The 21,323-nt window shown below is 43.2% G+C and overlaps 2 protein-coding genes across 2 annotated transcripts; one reads left to right on the top strand and one right to left on the bottom strand.

Annotated features, from left to right (window-relative positions):
• Nucleotides 1–3,209: 3,209 nt before the first annotated feature.
• TAF1D (TATA-box binding protein associated factor, RNA polymerase I subunit D) lies at nucleotides 3,210–8,300 on the bottom strand (the record flags this gene model as incomplete). Its single annotated transcript, XM_080612992.1, has 6 exons — nucleotides 3,210–3,335; nucleotides 5,232–5,436; nucleotides 5,776–5,833; nucleotides 7,092–7,267; nucleotides 7,498–7,963; nucleotides 8,068–8,300. The coding sequence occupies 5 exons, from the start codon at nucleotides 8,298–8,300 to the stop codon at nucleotides 5,317–5,319; spliced, it is 1,053 nt and encodes a 350-aa protein (XP_080469118.1). The 3' UTR covers nucleotides 3,210–3,335; nucleotides 5,232–5,316.
• Nucleotides 8,301–10,236: 1,936 nt separating this feature from the next.
• Nucleotides 10,237–21,218, top strand: LOC308219093 (ester hydrolase C11orf54 homolog; the record flags this gene model as incomplete). Its single annotated transcript, XM_080613644.1, has 9 exons — nucleotides 10,237–10,276; nucleotides 12,949–13,072; nucleotides 15,145–15,243; nucleotides 16,300–16,373; nucleotides 17,135–17,236; nucleotides 18,171–18,347; nucleotides 19,071–19,220; nucleotides 20,050–20,166; nucleotides 21,045–21,218. Exons 2-9 carry the CDS (start codon nucleotides 13,015–13,017, stop codon nucleotides 21,216–21,218), a joined length of 951 nt encoding a protein of 316 aa, XP_080469770.1. The 5' UTR covers nucleotides 10,237–10,276; nucleotides 12,949–13,014.
• Between the last annotated feature and the right edge of the window lie 105 nt (nucleotides 21,219–21,323).

Genomic DNA, 21,323 nt, shown 5'->3' with positions numbered 1-21,323 from the left:
GAGTACATGCTACATTACAACACAGCAACAGTGTAGAAACAAGTCCCTGAAACCCCCCAAAAGTCACACAGACCTCCCACCACTAAAAACCAGAGCCCTTTCACCATTAAGGAATACTCAGAACCTCACGTCATACTAACCAATTCCAGAAGAGCCTTCAGATTCCCATGAAATGGCATCCTGCGTTTCTTCTGTCATCTTCTCTAATCACACCATCTGTAAAGGCAAGATCAGGTCACAAACTGACATATGCGTGCACACAAGCCAGCAAAACCTAGAGCAGGGCTTGGTACTCAAGTGGTTCTAACCATCACAAGCATTCCTGATAGCCACTATGCGGAATCACGCTTAACGTCTGAGTATTCTCCTATTTCACCTGACAGCACTTCTTCATTTCTGTTTATTTTAAATAAAGACACATAGTCACCATCTTTGCTCATACAAAACACTGCATGTTAAATATTCAAGATGCCCAGAATAAGTGCTATGAAAAGGACACTTGTGGGTTTGTTCAGAAAGGCCATTCTCACTCACTCTCTTCAGAGCAGTTGAACATTTTGCCAATCATCACAACAAGTTTTCTCATGGCATTCTCAAGTTTAGGGGGAGAGAAACTGATGTTTTCTAAAGCAACAGCATCTTCTCAACTAAGAAGAAAACAGCAATTTTACAGGCTCACCAAGCTATAGCCAGCTAAACTGCAACAGGCAAGGGTTAAAAAGCAATCTGTCCACCAACTTACCTAGATGCTGCTTCAGACTGGACTATCAGGTGGACTCCCTAAAAAGTAAATTGTGGCATCTGAGTAACAGTTCGAAGTGTAAGTCTTAGTAAGTTAGTAAAATACTGAATGAAGTATATCTATCATAGAATCACAGAATGGTTTGGGTGGGAAAGGACCTTAAGATCATCAAGTTCCAACCCCCTGCCATGGCCAGGGACGCCTCACCCTAAACCATGTTGTCCAAGGCTCTGTCCAGCCTGGCCTTGAACACCACCAGGGATGGAGCATTCACCACTTCTTTGGGCTGCCTGTTCCACTGCCTCACCACCCGCACAGTAAAGAACTTCTTCCTAATATCTAACCTGAACTTCCTCCCAGTATGAAGCAGAGAGACTGTGGTCCAGTTACACTGTCTGAATGCTAATGCCAAAACAAAGTGGGTTATTGAAATCAGAGCCATCGCCCAGACTGTCACACAACTGCCAACAGCATCTATCCACTATGTGAGAAACTGGTTATGGCACGGAGGTACAGCTAAGGGAGATACCTGACAAAGGAAATCCCTATGACATCACATTTTAAAGCTTACAAATATGCTCTAACAAACCATCTACAAGAATGCAGCACTGCAAGTGTTCTTCCCCCACCTGCTAATTCTACTTCCTCTAGTAGGCAGGATGCAGAATCTAAACAAGCTCATCCTTGGGATTCTGCAGTAGCTGCATTTTCAACTACATTTGCATAGCTGTCCCACTAAGTGAACCTGTTACAGGTCTCATTGTCACCACTGCAATTAACTATACAGTGAGGAAAGCACAACCTGTTTCTTTTCTAGCCACATTTTTCAATTCAGACACACAGTGAGTTGTGTCTATTTGTTGAATAATGTGGCATAACAACTCTTCACAATGGCTGCAGAACAGCTTCTGGTCTGGAAGCCCAGCCAGTTAACTTCAGCAGAAACTTGTCACTTAACTGCCATCTGGTGCTTGGAATTTGTGTTTCAAAATCAAATCCTGCTTCCTTGTAAAAAGGCAACCAAAACCTAAGACTTGAGCTTTTATGATCCTCATCCAACTACCTCCACCTAGGAAAAAACAACTATTTCCTCAGTACTTACCCCTCAAGTAGATGCTTTCCACTGTGTTCCAGACATCACAGGAATGCCCTTTTAAGAAGAAATATTTTGAAATAACATCATTGATTTAACTATACTTTAATCCCACAATATTTTTTTCAATGTAGCATTTGACAAGCTTTCCAATATGAAACTTTTAATGTACTTGTTTCAACAGAAATACCAAGTTTAACCAGCACATCAGCATGGAAACCAACGATGCCAGCTGCTGAAATACTGTAGCACTGCTTTTTGAACATCCCACCAGGAAGACACTGCTGGGTGCAGATACCATCCAGTGCACAAGTCAGTCTGGTTACTCGCTATGGAAATAGTACTTGCCTGAAGAAATCTGATACCCTTATGCTGAAGTTCAGCAGAAATACAAAACTAACCTCTTTCATCAATGTGCTCCACAGGAGTCCAGTCAAGTAACAGAGCTGTACATCAGAAACCAGATGTAAGAACTGAAGCACTCAAAAGCTGCTGTGCTCAATCTGCAAAGCCTGGAAAGAAACAGATGTAACTGCACTACACTTCTGCAGATCTGTGACATGGAACCCATGCCCTAGGTTCATCAGTATTTGAAAGAATTGCTGTTTGAACACATGCAAATATTGTCCCTTCATATATGTAACACAACCAATATGTTCATCAGCTGTGGGTTGCAAAAGAAGGGTTTTTTCTAAGCACTAGGTTCCAGGCTTTTGTCTACAGCAACAGACAAAAACTGAACACGTGCTGGAACAGATTGAATGCAGCAGCTTTTAGTTTTCCACTACTTTTGAAACTACAATTGAAGCTATGTCTCAGTTTCCTACACAGTGACCATTAGTAACTGTCACCTTCCACTACCATCTCTTCTATTTTGAGACACAGATGCAGTTTGGACCAACATGTTCATTTTCTCATCGACCAACACCCCCAAGTCCTTCTCTGCAGGGCTGCTCTGAATCTCTTCTCTGCCCAACCTGGAGCCGTGCCTGGGATAGCTTCGACCCAGGTGTAGGACCTTGCACTTGGCATGGTTAAACTTCATCAGGTTGGCATCAGCCCACCTCACAAGCGTGTCGAGGTCCCTCTGGATGGCATCCCTTCCCTCCGGCGTATCAACCGAACCACACAGCTTGGTGTCATCGGCAAACTTGCTGAGGGTGCACTCAATCCCACTGTCCATGTCACCGACAAAGATGTTGAACAAGATCGGTCCCAACACTGATCCCTGAGAGACACCACTCGTTACCGGTCTCCAGCCGGACATCGAGCCATTGACCACAACTCTTTGCGTGCGGCCATCCAGCCAGTTCTTTATCCACCGAGTGGTCCACCCATCAAATTGATGTCTCTCCAACTTAGAGACAAGGATGTCATGTGGGACAGTGTCGAACGCAAGACTAAGATCTTCTCTCTGCTGTCCCCCTGTTAACCAGTTAACAGCTTACCTTTTACATTAGGAAAAACAAGTGGCATTTCCTCTTCCAAAAGCACCATGAACTAGAAGAAAAGCAAAGGAATATAAACTATCAGATACAGTCAAGCAAGTGAGATTCCTAAAGCCAAAGGCTAAGTTTCAGCAAGCAATGTAACAGTTGTGACAAGCCTGATTTTCATGTGATTTATCCAGTTCTAATCAGAATTGAAATTTAGTTCATTTGTGAGTCACTCAGCAGTTGAACAGAAAAATTCATCACATGAACTGCAGAATGAGCAGGACCCCACATAACACCTTGCTACACCTTACCCTGCAAGAACCCCACTCCTAGATCCAGGATGAGTCTTTCAAGCCAGAGTATCTCTCAGGTAGATCCCTAAAAGAGTTACATTTAGCCATTAATTTTGGACCAGTATTAAATGTCATCTTCCAACAACTGAAGAGTAGTTTTTACAGTCTTACTCCCTGGAGCTACTAAGCTGCAAATGGAAAACTCCCAACTTTATTTACAAAGATCTGGGACCTTAACTGAAGCACACAGGGAATGCAACTTGACCTGCTCTAATAATCATCCTGAGCACCTACTGTAAATTTCCTCCCACTGTCAACTGTGTTTTGAAGGAAATTAAACAAGCAGATATTAAGCCTTTTTCTGACAACATCCCTGTTTGGCACAGACTGTTTTTAACTGCTGACCAGCCTTACTGCCAACAATGATTTGTTACTAAGAGTGACGCAGATCAGCTTTGCTTTTTAAATCTTGTTGATTCAAAAGTAAACTTCTTAAACACTTTTTTATTGACACTGCTACGAAGACAGCCTTGTCATCAAGTCAGCCATCCTCAGACATTACTAAACATTCACTAGTCATGTTCCCAACTGTTTAAAACACCCCTAGGAGAGTTATGTGCAACTGGGGCAATGCTTGTTAAGTACAGTCATTTTAGAAAGAGTTTTCATCTTGTGCTTAGTCATGTTCACATCAGAACTCATTCAGGACAGAGGAGGGAGAGGGAAGAATCTTCTAATCCAAGATTCACTGTGCTGCTACAGGTATTTTAAGGTAACTTCTAATTCCAGATTATTGGATTAGATTCAGGAGCACACAAGTTTTCTGAGAAGTTATTCCACATAAAACAGACAATCTCAATCATACGAGTCCATTTTATCATCACTTGAACGCATCAACCATCTTCTCCAAGAAACTTTTGTCTCAGTTGACTAACCACTTTGCACTTTTACTGTTGGCACTTGATCTGCACAAAGCTTCATCTTCAACCTTGACTTAGCTCTTGTATTTCACAGCATATCCTGCATTTGCTCAAGACAGAAAAAATAATCTTAAGTACCACAAGTCAGCTATGAAAGGGTCCAAACTGCCCCTTGTAACTTGAGTAGATGTATGTGTGCATGTAAACATAGAACCATAGAATCAACTAGGGTGGAAAAGACCTTTAAAATCATCAAGTCCAACCATTACTCCAGCACTGCCAAGACCACCACTGAACCATGTCACTGAAAGCCTCATCTACGTGATTTCTGAATGTACTTTTCCACACTGTGCTGCTGCTGTGTACAGTATCTGGGACTTCTTTTCACAGAATCATAGAATGGTTTGGGTTGGAAAGGACCTTAAGATGACCTAGTTCCAAACCCCCATGCTATGGGCAGGGACACCTCACCCTAAACCGTGTAACCAAAGGCTCTGTCCAACCTGGCCTTGAATACTGCCAGGGATGGAGCATTTACCACTTCTTTGGGCTGCATGTGCACAAGTCCTGTGAATCACTGGTTAACAGAATCTGAGCTGCAGAAGCATTTCAGCACGATTAGCAGCCACTGAGGCAAAGATATCACACACTTGACACAGGACAGCACAGAAGACACTTATAACCTGGCTTTTGCTAAGCTTTTATTTGTTTTGTAACTGTCTCAAGACACAACCTTAATATACTTACCTTAAACTGAATGTGACTAGGTTGAGAGGTCACTGCAATCTCATTTGCCTGTTCACCAAGGTGAACCTGCAGAAGCCCGAAGTTCTCAGCAGCCGTCATATTCCTCCTCTACTTCAATCACTTCCGTTAATTTTGCATGTTTCTTTTCTGACTTTGATTTTTTCTTACTGGGAATTTTGCTGCTTAGAATAAAAGAGCTGTTCTCCTAGGAACACAGAAGACAGAAGGAATCAGAAGTCTAGTTCCGAGATGCTTAAAAGATAAGATTTTGGCAGTAACTTTGCAAACTTTAAGAACTCTTCAGAGAATTCTGGATTTCCTACGCATTCCAGCATTATTTCAAAGAGGTTAGAGTGTGGGCTCTCAATGCAATTTCCTTACAGATTACCGATCAAGATTCACAGGTTTCACACAGTTAACTCTGGATCTAAGATCAAGGATCTAAGATCAAGATTTAAGTACTTAAAGCATCATTTACTAGTTCTTTAACCTCTGAAGAAAAAGAAGGTTAGACAGTTTCTGAAATGAAGGAATATTTACTCACCACTACTCTGACATCATGGTCTTCTTGATTATCAGAATTCAAGCTGTCATCATTATCACTGAAATAAAAATTCAAATCAAGCTCTGGACTTTAATAGTAGTCTAAAAATCTGTCAACTATTTTCCTACTACAACCCCTCTATTAAGAGAAACCTCTTAATACGTACGGCAGTGCTACAGCTTATCAGTGTACAATACTACTACTTCTACGTAAGATTGGTTTCAAATGACAGTTTCTGACAGCAGAATTGCAGCCTCACAAACAGCACTGGCAGGACAGCAGCAGTGCTTAGCAGCAGAATAAAGATTAAGTGGCAGACATCAGCAGTAGTATAGAGATATTTAGGCCTGCACTGGCAAACAGGCTAGGATGTCAACAAGCCAGAAAACAAGCAAAATACAATCAGGAAAACAAGGGGATGGTACCCAGCTAACAACACTACACAGCTTTCTTAATGATATTATTATGATATTTCTTAATATCTTAATGATATCTCCATACTGCCATGAAACAAGATTAAATTCCACTATCATGCACAAGTTTCTCTCAACATAGAGATAAAATAATTTTGCACAATTGTTTCAACAAGTGGCACAGGAAGGACTGGTTCACTAGCACTCATCTCATATAAAGAATTCAGTGTCCGAATGAGCTCACTTGCATTTATTCTACAGAACTTTGCTACTTCTGGAGATTGTAGTGAGGTGGGGGTTGGTCTCTTCTCACAACAGCAGTAGAACAAAAGGAAACAACCGCAAGTTGCGCCAGGGGAGGTTTAGATTGGATATTAGGAAATATTTCTTCATCAAAAGGGTGATCAGGCATTTGAACAGGCTGCCCAGGCTAGTGATGGAATCATCATCCCCAAAATATTCAAAAAACACGTAGATGAAGCCCTCAGTGACACAGTTTAGCAGTGGCCTTGGCAGTGCTGGGGTAATGGTTGGACTTGATTATCTTAAAGGTCTTTTCCAACCTAGCTGATTCCATGATAAAGGACAGGATAGTAGGAACTGAATTTGATATACCTCCTATAACTGTCCCAACATCATATGCTACGGCAAGCAACTGTACTACCTCCTGAATTCCTCAACTGTGCTAAGTAGTGGGTTGTACTGGCTTGGCTAGGACAGAGTTAGCTTCAGGATGCTGTTCTGGAGATGCGTCAACTAAAAGCAAACTGATGCCCTCCCCACACTAGTGAACACCAGGTAGACCAACAGTGAGGAGGGGCTGAGCTGAAGTGTCATGCATCTATATTAAAGTATAAAAACCCAGAAGTCTTACACCACCTAAAAATATAAAACCAAACTTACTTTGTCTCCTGAATAGGGGAAATGGGGCCTTCATCATCCAAGTATTTGTGTTTCCGTTCCATCAGACATTCTCTTTCCAAGTCTTCACTAGCCTGAAGAGCTTTTAAGGCTTTCTTAAGATGTTCTTCATATTTAAGCATTTCAATGTACCGGAAATATCCCTTTAGAGCTGCTTGCTGAAGAAAAAAATAACAAACACATCAGTTGAGATCTTAAAAACACCACTACTGGGCAACCTGGTCTAGTGGAAGGTGTCCCTGCCCATGGCAGGGGCGTGGAACTACATGATCTTAAGGTCCTTTCCAACCCAAACCATTCTATGGCTCTACGACTGCAAATTTAAACTTGCTACTTTTAGACTAAATAAAGAAATAATACACCTATCCCACGAAATAAGAGGACTCACCTCATAGCCAAGAGCCATCTTCAGGGGAATATCTTTCTTCCCATAGTATTTTTCAAAAAAAGGGAATTGAACACCTCTGTCTAGAAGCCTTCTCTTTCGCTCCTGAGGTGAGGCAGTCAGTGGTGGCCTCCCCACAGGCATCTGTGTGCTCACATACTTTGTCTTCTTCCTCTTCTTCTCTGCACCATCCATGTATTTTCGGCGTGCAGCAGCCTTAAACTTTTTCCCCCTGAAGTGATAGTCAAAAATGGCTTTCAAATTGAATTTTGACTTGGGCCTGTTTGGAGTTTCTGATGGTTTTGGTGGGCTTTGAGGGGACAGAGAAGAATCTGAGGAGCTTTCATTGTCAGGCACTCCTGCAACAGCTTCAGCTTGTTGCCTTGAAGACTCAGATTTCCTTTTTCGTTTTGCAGGGGCAGTGGAACATTTGGGATGGTAGCCACTGCCACCAGCAACAGAGACATCACTGAGAGCAAGAAAAAATACTTAGTTTCAATACAATGTATACTTTTGTGATACATGACACAGGTTCTTCACATGAAAAATTCTAAACTAGAGATAAAACCTCACATTTCTGAATCACTGCTGTCCAGTAAAACCTCAGGTGAAGCAGCTGACAATTTACGTATGTTAAGCTCATCTGAAGATTCATCAGAAGAAGCATTCCTTTGCCTTGAACACTCCACCTGTGTATTTGTTTCACATGCATGTATTTTATGACGTTCTTCCTGCCAACTGCTGATTAGCTCTTGGGCATCAGGGTAATCAGAGCCAGAAGCCTGGGATCCATCTGTATCAGTCATGTTTCTGTTTGCCCTAAAAAACAATTCAAGGCATTAAAGAATAGCATTCCCACAACATTCTCCTGCAGAAACTAGCTGCCTACAACTTGGATGGGTACACTCTTCCCTGGTTAAAGACTCGGCTGGATGGCTGAGCCCAAAGAGTGGTGGTGAATGGAGTTAAACCCAGCTGGCAGCTGGTCACAGTGGCGCTCCCCAGGGCTCAGTACTGGGGCCCCTTCAGCTTAATATTTTTATCAATTATTTGGATAAGGGGATTTAGTGCACCCTCATAAGTGCACCAGTAAATCTGCAGCCAACATCAAGTTGGGTGGGAGTGCTGATCCACTGGAGGGTAGGAAGACTCTGCAGAGGGATCTGGAAAGGCTGGATCAATGGGCCAAGGCCAATTGTATAAGGTTTAACAAGGCTCAGTGTTGGGTCCTGCACTTGGGACATGGCAATCCATGCAATGCTATAGTGGCTGAAAAGCTGCTTGGTAGGAAAGGACCTGGGGTGCTTGTCAACAGCAGCTGAACATCAGCCAGCTTGTGCCCAGGTGGTCAAGAAGGCCAAAAGCATCCTGGCCTGTATCAGATAGTTGCCAACAGGGCCCAGGGCAAAGATTGTCCCCTTCTACTCAGCACTGGTGAGGCTGCACCTAGAATGTTCAGTTCTAGGCCCCTCATTACAAGAGGGATACCAAGTTGCTGCAGCACGTCCCATGAAGGGCATCAAAAGTGGCCAAGAGTGGAACACAAGTCTTACGAGGAGCAGCTGATGGAACTGCGGTTGTTTAGCCTGGAGAAAAGGAGGCTCAGGAGAGCTCTTATTGCTCTCTTCAGCTACCTGAAAGGAGGTTGTAGCAAGCTGCACTCCCGTCTCTTCTGCCAAACAACAAGCAATAGGACAAGAGGCAATGCCTCGAGCTGCACCAGGGGAGGTTAAGTTTGGATACTGGGAAAAATTTCTTCACTGAAAGGGCTGTCACGGGCACAGGCTGCCCAGGGAATTGATGGATTCACCACCCTAGAAGTATTTAAGACACGTAGGTGGGGCATTGAAGGCCATGGTTCAGTGGTGGACTTGGTAGTGCTGTTTGTGCATGGCAGTAGTTAACAAGATCTTAAAGGTCTTTTCCTAGCTAAACAAACTGCAGACAACTGATAGCACTGGTTCACCCAAAGCCTGACAAACACAACACTGAGTAATGTAACAGCCTAACATCAAAGAAGGTATACAAGCAGCAACAGCACTCTAGCTACCCAGACTGTGGCTAGTTCTGATGCGAGGCCGTATCAGTACTTACAGTCAGCAGCTCAGTATCATCCACCGCCTCTACTACAGCTCTGTTCTTAACATCTGGCACCACACAGTCCCTTAGTAAAGAAGCACAATATATAACTGCCTGAGTATTCCAAACACCTCTCAAAAGAGCAACGATCACTTCTCCACTACATCAGGTTAACACACAGCTCGCTTCCCCCCACCTCGCCCACCGCGACTGCCCTCGGCACGCTGAGGCCGGCACCATGGCAGGCACTCTGTCCGGGAGCACCCGCTGGGTTACCACAGGGCTCGGACATCCTCACCCCGCACCATCCCCACACTGCCCGCTCCCGAGAGTACCCCTGCCGGGGAAGGCCGCACCCGGCCCGGCCCCACAAACGAAGAGGTCGACAAGCGGGCACGACTTAATACCACTCTTCACCCTCACCCGTATCACCCGTTCTGCCCGCTCCCATCGCCCCAGCGCCGCGGATGGCGGCGGATGACGGACAAACTCCTTACCCACACCCTCACCTCGCGTACCTCCGCCACAAAGGGCGCGAAAGGGGCGCCCGGGAGCTTAAATAGCGCCGGGAACCTCGCGAGAGCCGCGCGGGCTGGCGGGAGGAAGGGAATGGAGAGAGGGCGCCACCATGCTGGGGGTGGCAGGGCGGGCGCTCTCCGCTCGGGGCGGGCAGAGGCAGGGAGCAGCTCGGGCGGCGGGGCAGGTACGTGCGGCCGGGTGCGGAGCTGGGGATCCTCGGGCAGTGCTTTTGCAGACTCGAGCGGTGTGGGGCGGCTCTGGCCATCTTCCCCTTCAGCCGCTCCCCGCCTGGTCCAGGGGGGTCCGGGCTTTCCTTCAGTTCCCCCGCTTCCCGGTCGGTGCGGGACCGCTGCCCGGGTCTGCCTCCCCTTACTGCTGCGTTCCCTCGCTCCAGCGCTCCGTGCTGCCCCTGGCTGCCTTGGCGCCCTCCCGAAGGACCGCGGTCTCGCCTATTCTTGCCCTTCCCCAGATCCCAGCCGCTTGAGCTGATGCCCCGGCTATCCTGCCGTGAACGGGATCTCCTCCCATCGCCCCAGTTGAGGAACACAAACTCTGCGGCTGCGTCTGTGCGTGTTTTGCTCTTGGTGGCATCGCTAAATTTGTCTTCTCTCACTGACTGTCATTTTCCAGTTTTCCTCTCTTCGTTGTTTCCCTTCCCATTTTGACTCATCTCCAGCCTGAACATAACTCCTCCTTTCCGGCTTCTACCCTCCAAACTAGTTTTAATTCAGGTTTTGATACCCTTTCCCGCCTTAATATGGTTCCCATTTCATCTGCACTCTCCCAGCCCTTAACTACTCTTTGATGTCTTCTTCCTCAAAAAGACAGACTTTTAAAGTCTTTTTAGATGCCTGTCCTCTCCATTCTTGTTGCACCATCCCAGATCTAATAATCTTACTGTCCTTTTACCATTTATGCTCTGTCTTTGAAAGTCTTCTGTAGTAATTCAATGTCGCTCCACTCCTCCAAGATGGATCATAATTGTTGTCTCCTTTCAGGTTCTCTGTCTCCCACACCACAAACTCCCTTGTGAATGCTTGCTTGGGTGGCTGCACTTCTGTTCTGTGTCCTTCCCAGTAAGGACTAATGTCTAGCAATCAGATCAGGTTTATTACGGTACTTCAAGCTTTTCCTATAGTCTTTCCCTCCTTTCTTGATTGTGGTGAACTGACTGCTATCCTTTAAACAGCAGATGATGGTCTAGGTGTTGTTGTATTTGAGCCTACCTATGTGAACTATGTCAAAGTCTTGCCTCTGCCTCTTATACCACAGCAGTTCTAGCCTGTTTTCTTGATCTGTTTCAGACTTTTTCAACCAGTTATCTTGTCACCTCCTTTCTCTAACTAATTGCTCTCGTTCTTGTGTGCACGCTTCAAGTCTTGCAGTAGGGTTCACTCCATCTTATGGCAGGCTTCTACAAGAGGCATCAATCCAGCCTGTTACTTTCCCCTTCACAGCCAGAGAAGGGTGGGACCTGTGGAGAGGGATAAGACCAGCTAAGATGAGAATTACTATACACAGATAGTTGTGTTTCTGTCTTTCTCTGCTGCTTGCTACAGCAGTAACTGGGGTGGCTGAACTTAGTGCTTAAAGACTCAACGTAAGTGACTGCTCTGATCTCCCACCTCCATTTCTTTTTTTCAGCAGGGTTTTTTTCCTTTATGCAGACTTGAGAGGCCAGTGGTGTAAGGACAGTTATGATTTTTGACAGTCGTAACATAGAATCATAGAATAGTTAGGGTTGGAAAGGACCTTAAGATCATCTAGTTCAAACCCCCTGCCATGGGCAGGGACACCCCACACTAAACCATGCCACCCAAGGCTCTGTCCAACCTGGCCTTGAACACCGCCAGGGATGGAGCATTCACAACTTCCTTGGGCAACCCATTCCAGTGCCTCACCACCCTTACAATAAAGAGCTGCTTCCTTATGTCTAACCTAACTAGGATTTCTTTAATAATAGAAACTAAAAGCATACAGGAACAGCTATCTCATATCACAACCCTTTCTAAGAAAATCTCTGTCAGATCTGGGTTTGTAATTGGGGTTTTGGCTTTTTCCTCCAGGGCCTGAGATCTGGATAAGTGGGACCCATTTTATTTTTCCGTTGTGCGCAGCAAGCGTGTACCTGAGGAGTTAATGATTGCTGTGGCTGGTTTATAGGTAGTGTATAATCAGCTGTTCTGCCCTAAGCTAGTGGTTGGCCCTACTAGCTGACTTTGCTGCTGCCAGGCTGACTGTAATATAGTTCATTTGTAAATAGGTTCCTAAAGTTATAATCAAACAAAACTTTTTGTTAAAGGCTCTGTAGCCATACACAACCTGATACTGCAGGTCTTGGTGCTGTTGTTTTCTATTTTGCTACTAGCCTGTTCCCTTCTGAAGGGGGAAACACATGCCTAGAATCAATTTCAGACCATGGCACAGCTAAGGTTGAAAGTTCACTATAGCCAGTGCTGGAAAAGTAACTATTAACTTAGGGAAGACCTGAGGAGGCAGCCAATGTGCCAGAAAGGCCCAGTTTTATTTCAAAACCACTCTAGCTCTAGGCTTGCGAAGGACACAAGATGAATCTGACCTGTCTTTGTGAACTGGATTCAATATAAGGTGTGTTTTGCCTACACCCACTTGTAAGCTTGAGGGCTAGCATGTGTAATGCTCTGGGACAGCTATAGAGCTGACAGACACCTCTTCTTCCAAAGCATGTAAGAAAATTAACATTAATATTGAAGCTGTTAGTCTTTGCTTTGATGGCAGAACTACATTTCTACTGTTGTCTATTCTTGTGTGAAATTGAAAAATAGGTAACATTGAAAACAGCCTGTTTTAATCATTAAACTATTATCCTTGTTGCAGATCAGCTGCTCCTGCAGTGTGGTAGATTGTAATTAGTTTCCTGAAGAAATCAGCACCCATTAGGAAATGGCCAAAGTCGAAAGGTTTGCTTTTCATGTTCCAAGTCTGGAGGAGCTTGCGGGGGGTAAGTCATGCAGTGTGTAACTTTCAGCCAACATTTAATGTACTCTTCAAACTTATCTTATCAAAACCTCTCCACAGCGAGTACATGCAGAATGTTCCTGCTCTTACATACTGCGATGTAAAAAGCACTATATTTGTATATACTATTATTTCCTTAAAGCAAGCATTGACTTCTCCCCAAGACCCAAATGATATTCAAGCACACAAACAACCTTTCAAACCCTGTAAAACTGTCTGTGTATTTACAGCTTTGGGAAAGTTTAACAGTTACAGACTGAACTCATTTACATGCGTGGGATCATCTGCCCTCCTCTACCCTCCTGTATTTCTTTTTCAGGACTACCCAAAACACAGCTGACAAGATGCAGTATAGCACATCAGGTCCTCTTGCTTGAACCTAGTTGACTCCTCTCTTGTAGATTGCCTTAGAGTCGGGCTGCAGGAAACATTTTGTTCAGTTTTTCTTTCCAAAACCACCTCAAAGTGTGCTCAGAAGAACAGAATGGTTGAGATTGGAAGAGATCTCTGGAGGTGACTTGGTCCAACCCACCTGCCCATGAACTTCTTTCCTTGCCCTAGTAGAAAGTCATTGTTCCTCTGTAAGTCTGTCTCCTGCAGCAGATGTACAAAAGGATTTGTTTCTTTCAGGATTGGTCCTCAAGTTCAGTGTGCCACTCTCCCAACTCCATGTCAGTTTAACATTTCCATGCTTTATGGGAATTGTAGGTCCAGCAGTACCCTGGGTGGTTCTCAGTGCTTTTCCCACCCACCAGCAATCAGGCTGTGCCAATAGGCCAGGGTTGCTATAGACCTGTGGGGTCTGCAGAGAACAGCAGGTACTTGCAGTAGAACAGCTTAAAACAGTAGAGGAAAAAAATGAGTCACAAAGTAGAATTTTCCTTTTTTTCCCTGAGTTTGTCCCGAGGACCTCCTGTAAGCTGTGAATTTTGCTGCTGTCCCGCTCTTGAGGAGCATTTGAGGAGTGAGTGCCCTTTTATTGTCCTTTTCCATTTGCCAGAAGGTAGTGAGGTATATTTGAGAGACCTGCCAAGTACCTTCTACTGACCCTTGTGGTCAACAGCTTGGTAAATCTGCTCCCAAGAAGTAAAGTGTGGCTGAAATCCTGATTAGAGAAAAAAAAATCACAGGAGAGTCCTGACTAAACAAGGAACTGCCTGATTTGAGACAACAGACTGGATTTTCTGTTCCTTAGTTCGAGACATCTGTCAAAGCAGACCCCCAGGCATGAAAGAACTCAGACCTGTTGACACGATATTTGAAGCAGTGGATGTGAAGGCATTCCCACACTCAATTAAGGTTTGGAAGTTGTTTCCAAAGAGTGCACTTGTCTAAGTCAGAATCCTCCCTGTTGCTTGAGTGACTTTGCAGGTTCTGAGCCTTAAAAACATTGATATGAAGCAAAACCAGAAGTTCAGATTTGAAGCTGTTCATTATCATCAGCACCATTCATTATCTGTCTTGTCCAGACAGTGGCACCTGCCAGAAAAATCTCCACATGAATGTAAATGTGACAGACCTGTGATGGCAAAAGTTTCCTGACAGCAGAGACAACTTGAGGTTATAATCAAGCTACTGCAAACAGTCTAGTTAGTATATTTAAAGAACTGATTGTCACTTCAGCTAAAACTTACTGCCTCCTTTGCTCTTGCATGATATTTGACTGTGGTTACAACTGTTTGCTCCTGTGAAGCAAAACCACTGTTGAATGTGGTTTAAGTTTACCCGTGTTACTTCACACTGTGTTGTTCCTAGTGCTACTGGGAGTAGTCAGTCATTGTATTTCAATTAAAAGGTCTTTAAAATTCTTAAAATGAATTAGTGTGGTAGCTACACAATTATCTCTACAAGCTTTTGCTCTTCTCGAAGCTTTGATTCAGGCAACAAGTGCCTACGGACAGTAACACTTAGTGGAGTTACTTAGGGTCAGTATAAGTCCTTTAATGTATCTTGCTGAAATAATCTCTAAACAAGTGTATTTATTATTGTCAGCAACTTGTCAAACTCTTGGTAATTTTTCATTGTCAATAACTTTGCCATTATTCTTTATTATAGTTTTGCAAAAAGGGCTCAAAGAAAACTTTGCTGATGCTCAAGTGTCTGTTGTAGACTGCCCTGATCTGACTCAGGAACCCTTCAACTTTCCTGCCAAAGGTAACCACGCATTCCTGTCTTCCATGAAGACTTCTCCAGTTCTTTCTACCTGATCCTACTTGGTTTTGATCTTCTAAAGATGTTGGGAAAGCTTAAATTGTTTTTCAGATAAAGAATATGCATGAGAGGAGAGCTACATTTTATTTCTGGATTTGATTCCTAGTTATGTATGAACAAGGACAAGGCATTACCAAGTACTTGTTGTAATTTTCTTAACCTATGATTGCAATACTCACTGATTTCATAAGCTTTATTTAGTGTACTGAAAAGGTTTTGAAATTAAGTTGTTATCCTCCAGATGGAGAAATTCTTTAGGTCCATGCCAATCACTGTCTGAATCTAAGGAGTTACACTTCCAGGCATTTTTAAATTCCTGACATTCACCTATGCTAGTGAAGTAAAACCATCTTATTCTGAGTGGTGTTCATCTTCTCTGACATTAGCTGCCTGGAAGACAGACATGTCAGCTGTGCTACTCATCTGAGTTCCCTCTGTCATCAATGTATTGAAAGAAACACCTCCAGAAGGTGATTCATCACTTCTTAAAATACACGTCCAAATAAGTGGGATGAATTGTCCCGAAAGCTGGACATCCAGCTTTGCTGGAATTTTGCAAGTGGAGTGTCAGTGGGGATATCCATTGTGTGGTGAGGACGTCTTAATGGAGAACTGGTGAATAGAAGTTGTTGCCCACTGTAATAAAGTTTTTGTGCTTAACAGAACATTAATAACAGGTATTAAATTGAATCCTACTGTGAAGCATTTTATGACTTAATGTCATAGAATCATAGAATCCTAGAATAGTTAGGGTTGGAAAGGACCTTAAGATCATCAAGTTCCAACCCTCTGCAGGGCATCTCACACTAAAATGTGTCACCCAAGGCTCTGTCCAACCCGGCCTTAGTGTAACACTTTATGTACGTAAGCTATGGAAATAGTGTTCTCAAAAGGTTTTGGAAGCTTGAGGAAGCAGTTCTTTGGTGGGTTAGACTGCGCACTCATTTAAGATTATTAGGAAAAGTATTTTTACAAAGCTATCTGGCTGTATCTTTCCAGGAATCTGCGGAAAACCTAGGATAGCAGATGTGGGAGGTGTTCCTTACCTCATACCTGTTGCACAGAAAGAAAAAGTGAGTTTTTCCTGTGGCTGTGGGGTTTAATACATTTGTCAAAAGAAAAGCAATATTTTGTTGAAATATAAACAAAACTAAGGTCTAATGAATACAATAAGACTTACTTTCAATGGTTTATGAGATTGATTCTGACGTGTGTTAAACATAGACTCTGTCACGAAATCTTACACATCGTAGCAAAAGTAGCAAAAATGGTTGGTGGTTCATCTTCTCCTGCCCTCAAATACAAGAGAGTTTTGGAAACATACCACCTGTGATAGCAGCCATGGAAGGAGCTACTAAACAAGAGGCTTGTCTGCATGTTTATATGTGGTTTGCTGCATGGCTGTGATCTCAAGTCACAGCCAAGATTCCCTCTAAAAACTGGCTGTGTTTACATTTTCAGGCCAACATTGGATTGGCATTACTGTCCTTTTCTAAAAATATCATGCCTCCTTTCTGAGACCTCACCCCATCTGTCTCTCTATGATATTTCCTTCCATTTGACTTATTTTACACAAATACGAATTCCAATAAAAACAATAGTTCAGGTTTCGGGTGAAATGGCAGGGGAACATACAGGCAGACTCCACCTTTCCAGAAAACAAATGGACATGTACCTGATTTGTTACTACCAAATGTTGTGTTGTTCAACCTAATTATCCAAAAAACTAATGAGTGCCTTGTGAATTAAATGCATCCAGAGGTTACAGTGAACAGAATGACAATTCCTAATCAGAACACCGCACCAAAATCAAAGGAGTGTTTCTCTTTTGCAGGTTTATGATCTAAATACAGTTGCAAAGGACATAGAGCTGCCTGGAGCTTTCATTCTTGGAGCTGGAGCTACTTCATTTAAGATTCTTGGAATAAATGCTGAGGTCAGTAAATGAGTGTGATGGTTCTCAATGAATTAATGGAAGTATCATAATAGTAAAATACCATGATGGACGTTTCCCATTTACAACAAAACATTTAATAAACACCATTCATGCCAAAAGCACATAAAACACATTAGCAGGAATTCAGATGAAGGCCACCCAATGAGATGCATGCTATTGAGATAATAAAGCTTAATTTTTAACTTCTAATTCCCCAGAAGCATGGGATTGCTGTGAAGAGTGCAAGAAATGTGGTTTTTTGAAACTGATTGACAAAGACCTGACCAGAGGATTTAAAGACAAGATTTAGAAGTGCTTTGTCAAAGTTGCTGGTAAATGCCTTTGAAATACTCCCTGGTTTTTGCCCTCTTGGATGGCTTTGTTCTACCTTGTAAATTTTAAAGATGCCACAAACAAAACAGTCAGCTGCAGGAGAGGTGGGAGACAAAAACTCCTGCTGTCAGAGTCTTTCCAAACATAAACCTCTGGTCTTGCCATCTCCTTGTGATGCATTTATTGGTGGATGGGATAGTCCATCTCAGCATTAAATTTGGGCCATTATAATAGTGGCTGTTACTGTACACTTAGAAAGTACTATGTAGAATTCCAGTGCTTGCGTGCAGGCCTCACATCTCAATTGTTAGACTTCTTCCTTTCTTTACCAGTACTGTTAATCTTCACATAACTTTAAATGTAACTGTCCAGAAAAGGTAAGACTGTTTTCTGGAGTTTTCAATTATATTACAATATTAGTGCAGTTTTCTTACCTGTACAGACCCCATTCTCAGAGACAGATCTAGGTGACAAAGGATATTATTTCTTGGGATCATGGTCCAAAGCTTAAATTGCATTTATGTGAGTTCTGTTCATTTGGCTGACTCTTTACATGTTCTTATTGACTTACACTTACATGGTCTTTTTTTTTTTTTTTCAGCTTATCCCTATTGTTCAAACTAAGAGTGAAAAAAAGCCTGCTGTAAATGGGAGCTATTTTGCTCAGATAAATCCTGCAGATAAAGGGTGCCTGCTTGAGAAGTACAGCAGTAAATACACTGACTGTGAGTTTGGGCTCTTGGCCAACCTTTATGCCAGTGAAGGCCAACCTGGTAAGGTGTGTACTTGGATCAAAGGTGACTTTGCTTGTGGAGCTTTGTGGCTGAAGGGAAACTCACAATTCAATGTTCTCCTATTGGTTGTCTGTGATAATAATAAAGTAGTAATTTCATAAAATGAGTATCCAAATACAAGGAACTGATGTCAGTGAACAAGAGGAAGAATTGGTGGAGAGAGAGAGGAGTTTGGAATTTTTATAAGTATTGTTTTACTGAACTCTTCCATCATAAATCATCGATCCAAATCCAGTCCAATGTAGCAGTGATTTAAGATAATGGTTGTACAATGCACTTGTCTAGTTTGTTGGAGAAGTGCTTTCCTCAACACAGCTAGTGCAAAGAGGTTTGAGCAGAGTCAGAAACCTGACAGCTGCATGGAAACCGAGCAGTGTTCCCTGTTCCCAAAAGTTTCTTTATAACTCTTGAGAACAGAGTGGAAATCAGCTGGTGGACAGAAAGGAGTTGCTTGTATCATTGTCTCATGTAAGGGTGCTGGGCAGTAAGTCATTTACTCAAACACAGGCAAAGCTAGCATTGAACAGACAGGAAGGAGAGTTGGTCAGGTGCTGGAAGGATGCAAGTAGAGCAGCACTTGCAGGGAAACACATTCTCAACAAGTCCTCTTGGTTTATAAGCTTGAAAGAACTTCAGAGCAGCTTTCACAGACCTTTGCAGACTGTTGCAGCATGAGACAGCAGTGACAAATTAACTTTATTTTCCAGGTCATTGAAGTGAAAGCCAACGGAAGAACTGGGGAACTGAACTTTGTGTCTTGTCTGAGACAAATTTTAGAGAAACAGTATGGAGAAAAGCCAGTTGGGATGGGTGGTACATTTATCATTCAGAAGGGGAAAGCCAAGATTCACATTATGGTATGTTGTTCTCAATTCAGATAACATTCCTTATCCATTAGAAAACAGATGTGTAAATCAGCGTATAACATCTTAGTGCCTTGACTTTTTCTTTCTATTTTTAAATGGATGCATAAACTGTTAGGATAAGCAGTGCATTAAAGTAAGGAGTTGATGTTGCAAAAGTATTACTCGGTCTTAATACTATCATCTTTTCTTTTGAAATCTGTGGGCACCTAAAGAACTGCAGAACTACTGTAAAAAATGAACTGAAATTAAATACATGAAATTGTACTTATAAGAAGCAATAGACTTTTTTTTTTATCAAGTAACCAAGCTTTTAAAATGTACCAGGAGGAGAATCCTCACTTCAGTAGTTCTGTGCAATGAAAGAAACAATATTCTGGTCACTTCTATTTCTAGCAGAAACACAGTAACAGCCACTGCTGAGCTGCTTTTAGTCAAGAATCAGGGACTGTAGCAATAGGACAAGGGGTAATGGGCTTAAACTTAAACAGGGGGAGTATTAGATATAAGGAAGAAGTTCTTTACTGTGAGGGTGGTGAGGCACTGGAACAGGTTGCCCAAAGAAGTGATAAATGCTCCATCCCTGGCAGTGTTCCAAGGCCAGGTTGGGCAGAGCCTTGGGCAACATGGTCTAGTGGGAGGCATCCTTGAGCACGGAAGGGGGATTAGAACTAGATGATCTTAAGGTCTTTTCCAGCCCAAACCATTCTGTGATTCTATAAGAACAAATGCAAGCAGAATTGTGGAAAGGGGAAAAGTGAGGGAAAGTTGTTAGAGAAAAGGTATCTTTCCTTTCACTTACAAACCTTTTATTTTGCTGTAGCCTCCAGAATTTTCTGCCTGTCCTCTGAATACTGATGAAGACGTGAACAACTGGCTCAAATTCTTTGAAATGAAGGCTCCACTGATTTGTCAGCCAGTAATAGTTTCCAGAGATCCAGTGAGTCTTTCTCATTTCTGAGTGTAAACTGAGACTTGTAATGAATTTTGTCTTGAATGTGATTTTTCCTTTTAAGAACAAGAGTGTGTATATGTTGCGTATATATTGTATACACATTGTATATATATAAGAGAGGTGGTGTAATGAAATGGAAGCTTATCATTTCTATCACTGGGCAGAGCCATGAAAATGGACTAGACAGCTGGAGCACTTCTATGAAGACAGGCTGAGAGATCTGGGGTTTTTCAGCCTGGAGAAGAGAAGGCTGAGGGGAGACCTTAGAGCAGTCTTCCAATAGCTAAAGTGAACCTACAGGACAGCTGGAGAGCAGTATTTTACACGGGCAGGTGGGGATAGGGCAAAGGGGAATGGCTTTAAACTGACAGAGGGTAGATTTAGATTAGACATCAGGAAGAAATTTTTTCCTGTGAGGGTGCTGAGGCACTGGCACAGGTTGCCCAAAGAAGCTGTGGCTGCCCCATCCCTGGCAGTGTTCAAGGCCGGGTTGGATGGGGCTTGGAGCAACCTGCGCTAGTGGAAGGTGTCCTTGTCTGTGGCAGAGGGCTGGAACTGGATGAGCTTTAAGGTCCTTTCCAACCCAAACCATTCTGTGATGAAAAAAGTAATTTCTGCAAGATTTGACACCAAAAGTTGGGTGCTGTCAGGGTTTCTAAAGTCTTTGATGTCCTATGGTAAGGCTTTGTACAGCTCCTCTTCTTTTGTCTCATTAGTTTCACAAGCATCTTGCAGATTTTCAGTGCTTAATAATTGGAGCAGGCTCTGAGCGCTGTGGAAATCTGCACCTAGGAGAGGCCATCCCAGGACTTTCGAATACTGTTCACATGGATATGTGTTCACGGGCCTTTCTGTGGTGACAGGGCTTCGACCTGCGTGTGGAGCACACCCACTGCTTCAGCCACCACGGGGAAGGAGGGCACTACCATGAGGACACCAGCCCCGACAGCGTGCAGTACCTGGGGTACTTCCTGCCTGCCGAGCTGCTCTTCCGCATCGACAGGCCCCAGGAGACCCACCTCATCGGGAGAGACTGAAGCTGTGGTGACAATCGGATCAATTGAATCTTTCTAAAATACAAATGCTGATTTTATTTTTTTTTTAACGCTTTTAATTATGTACAATTATCAGAGTCAAGAATA

Source organism: Psittacula echo, assembly GCF_963264785.1.
Source record: "Psittacula echo genome assembly, chromosome: 3".
Lineage (NCBI taxonomy): Eukaryota > Metazoa > Chordata > Aves > Psittaciformes > Psittacidae > Psittacula > Psittacula echo.
Note: the sequence above shows the minus strand (reverse complement) of the source record. Positions and strands in the feature narration are given on the sequence as shown.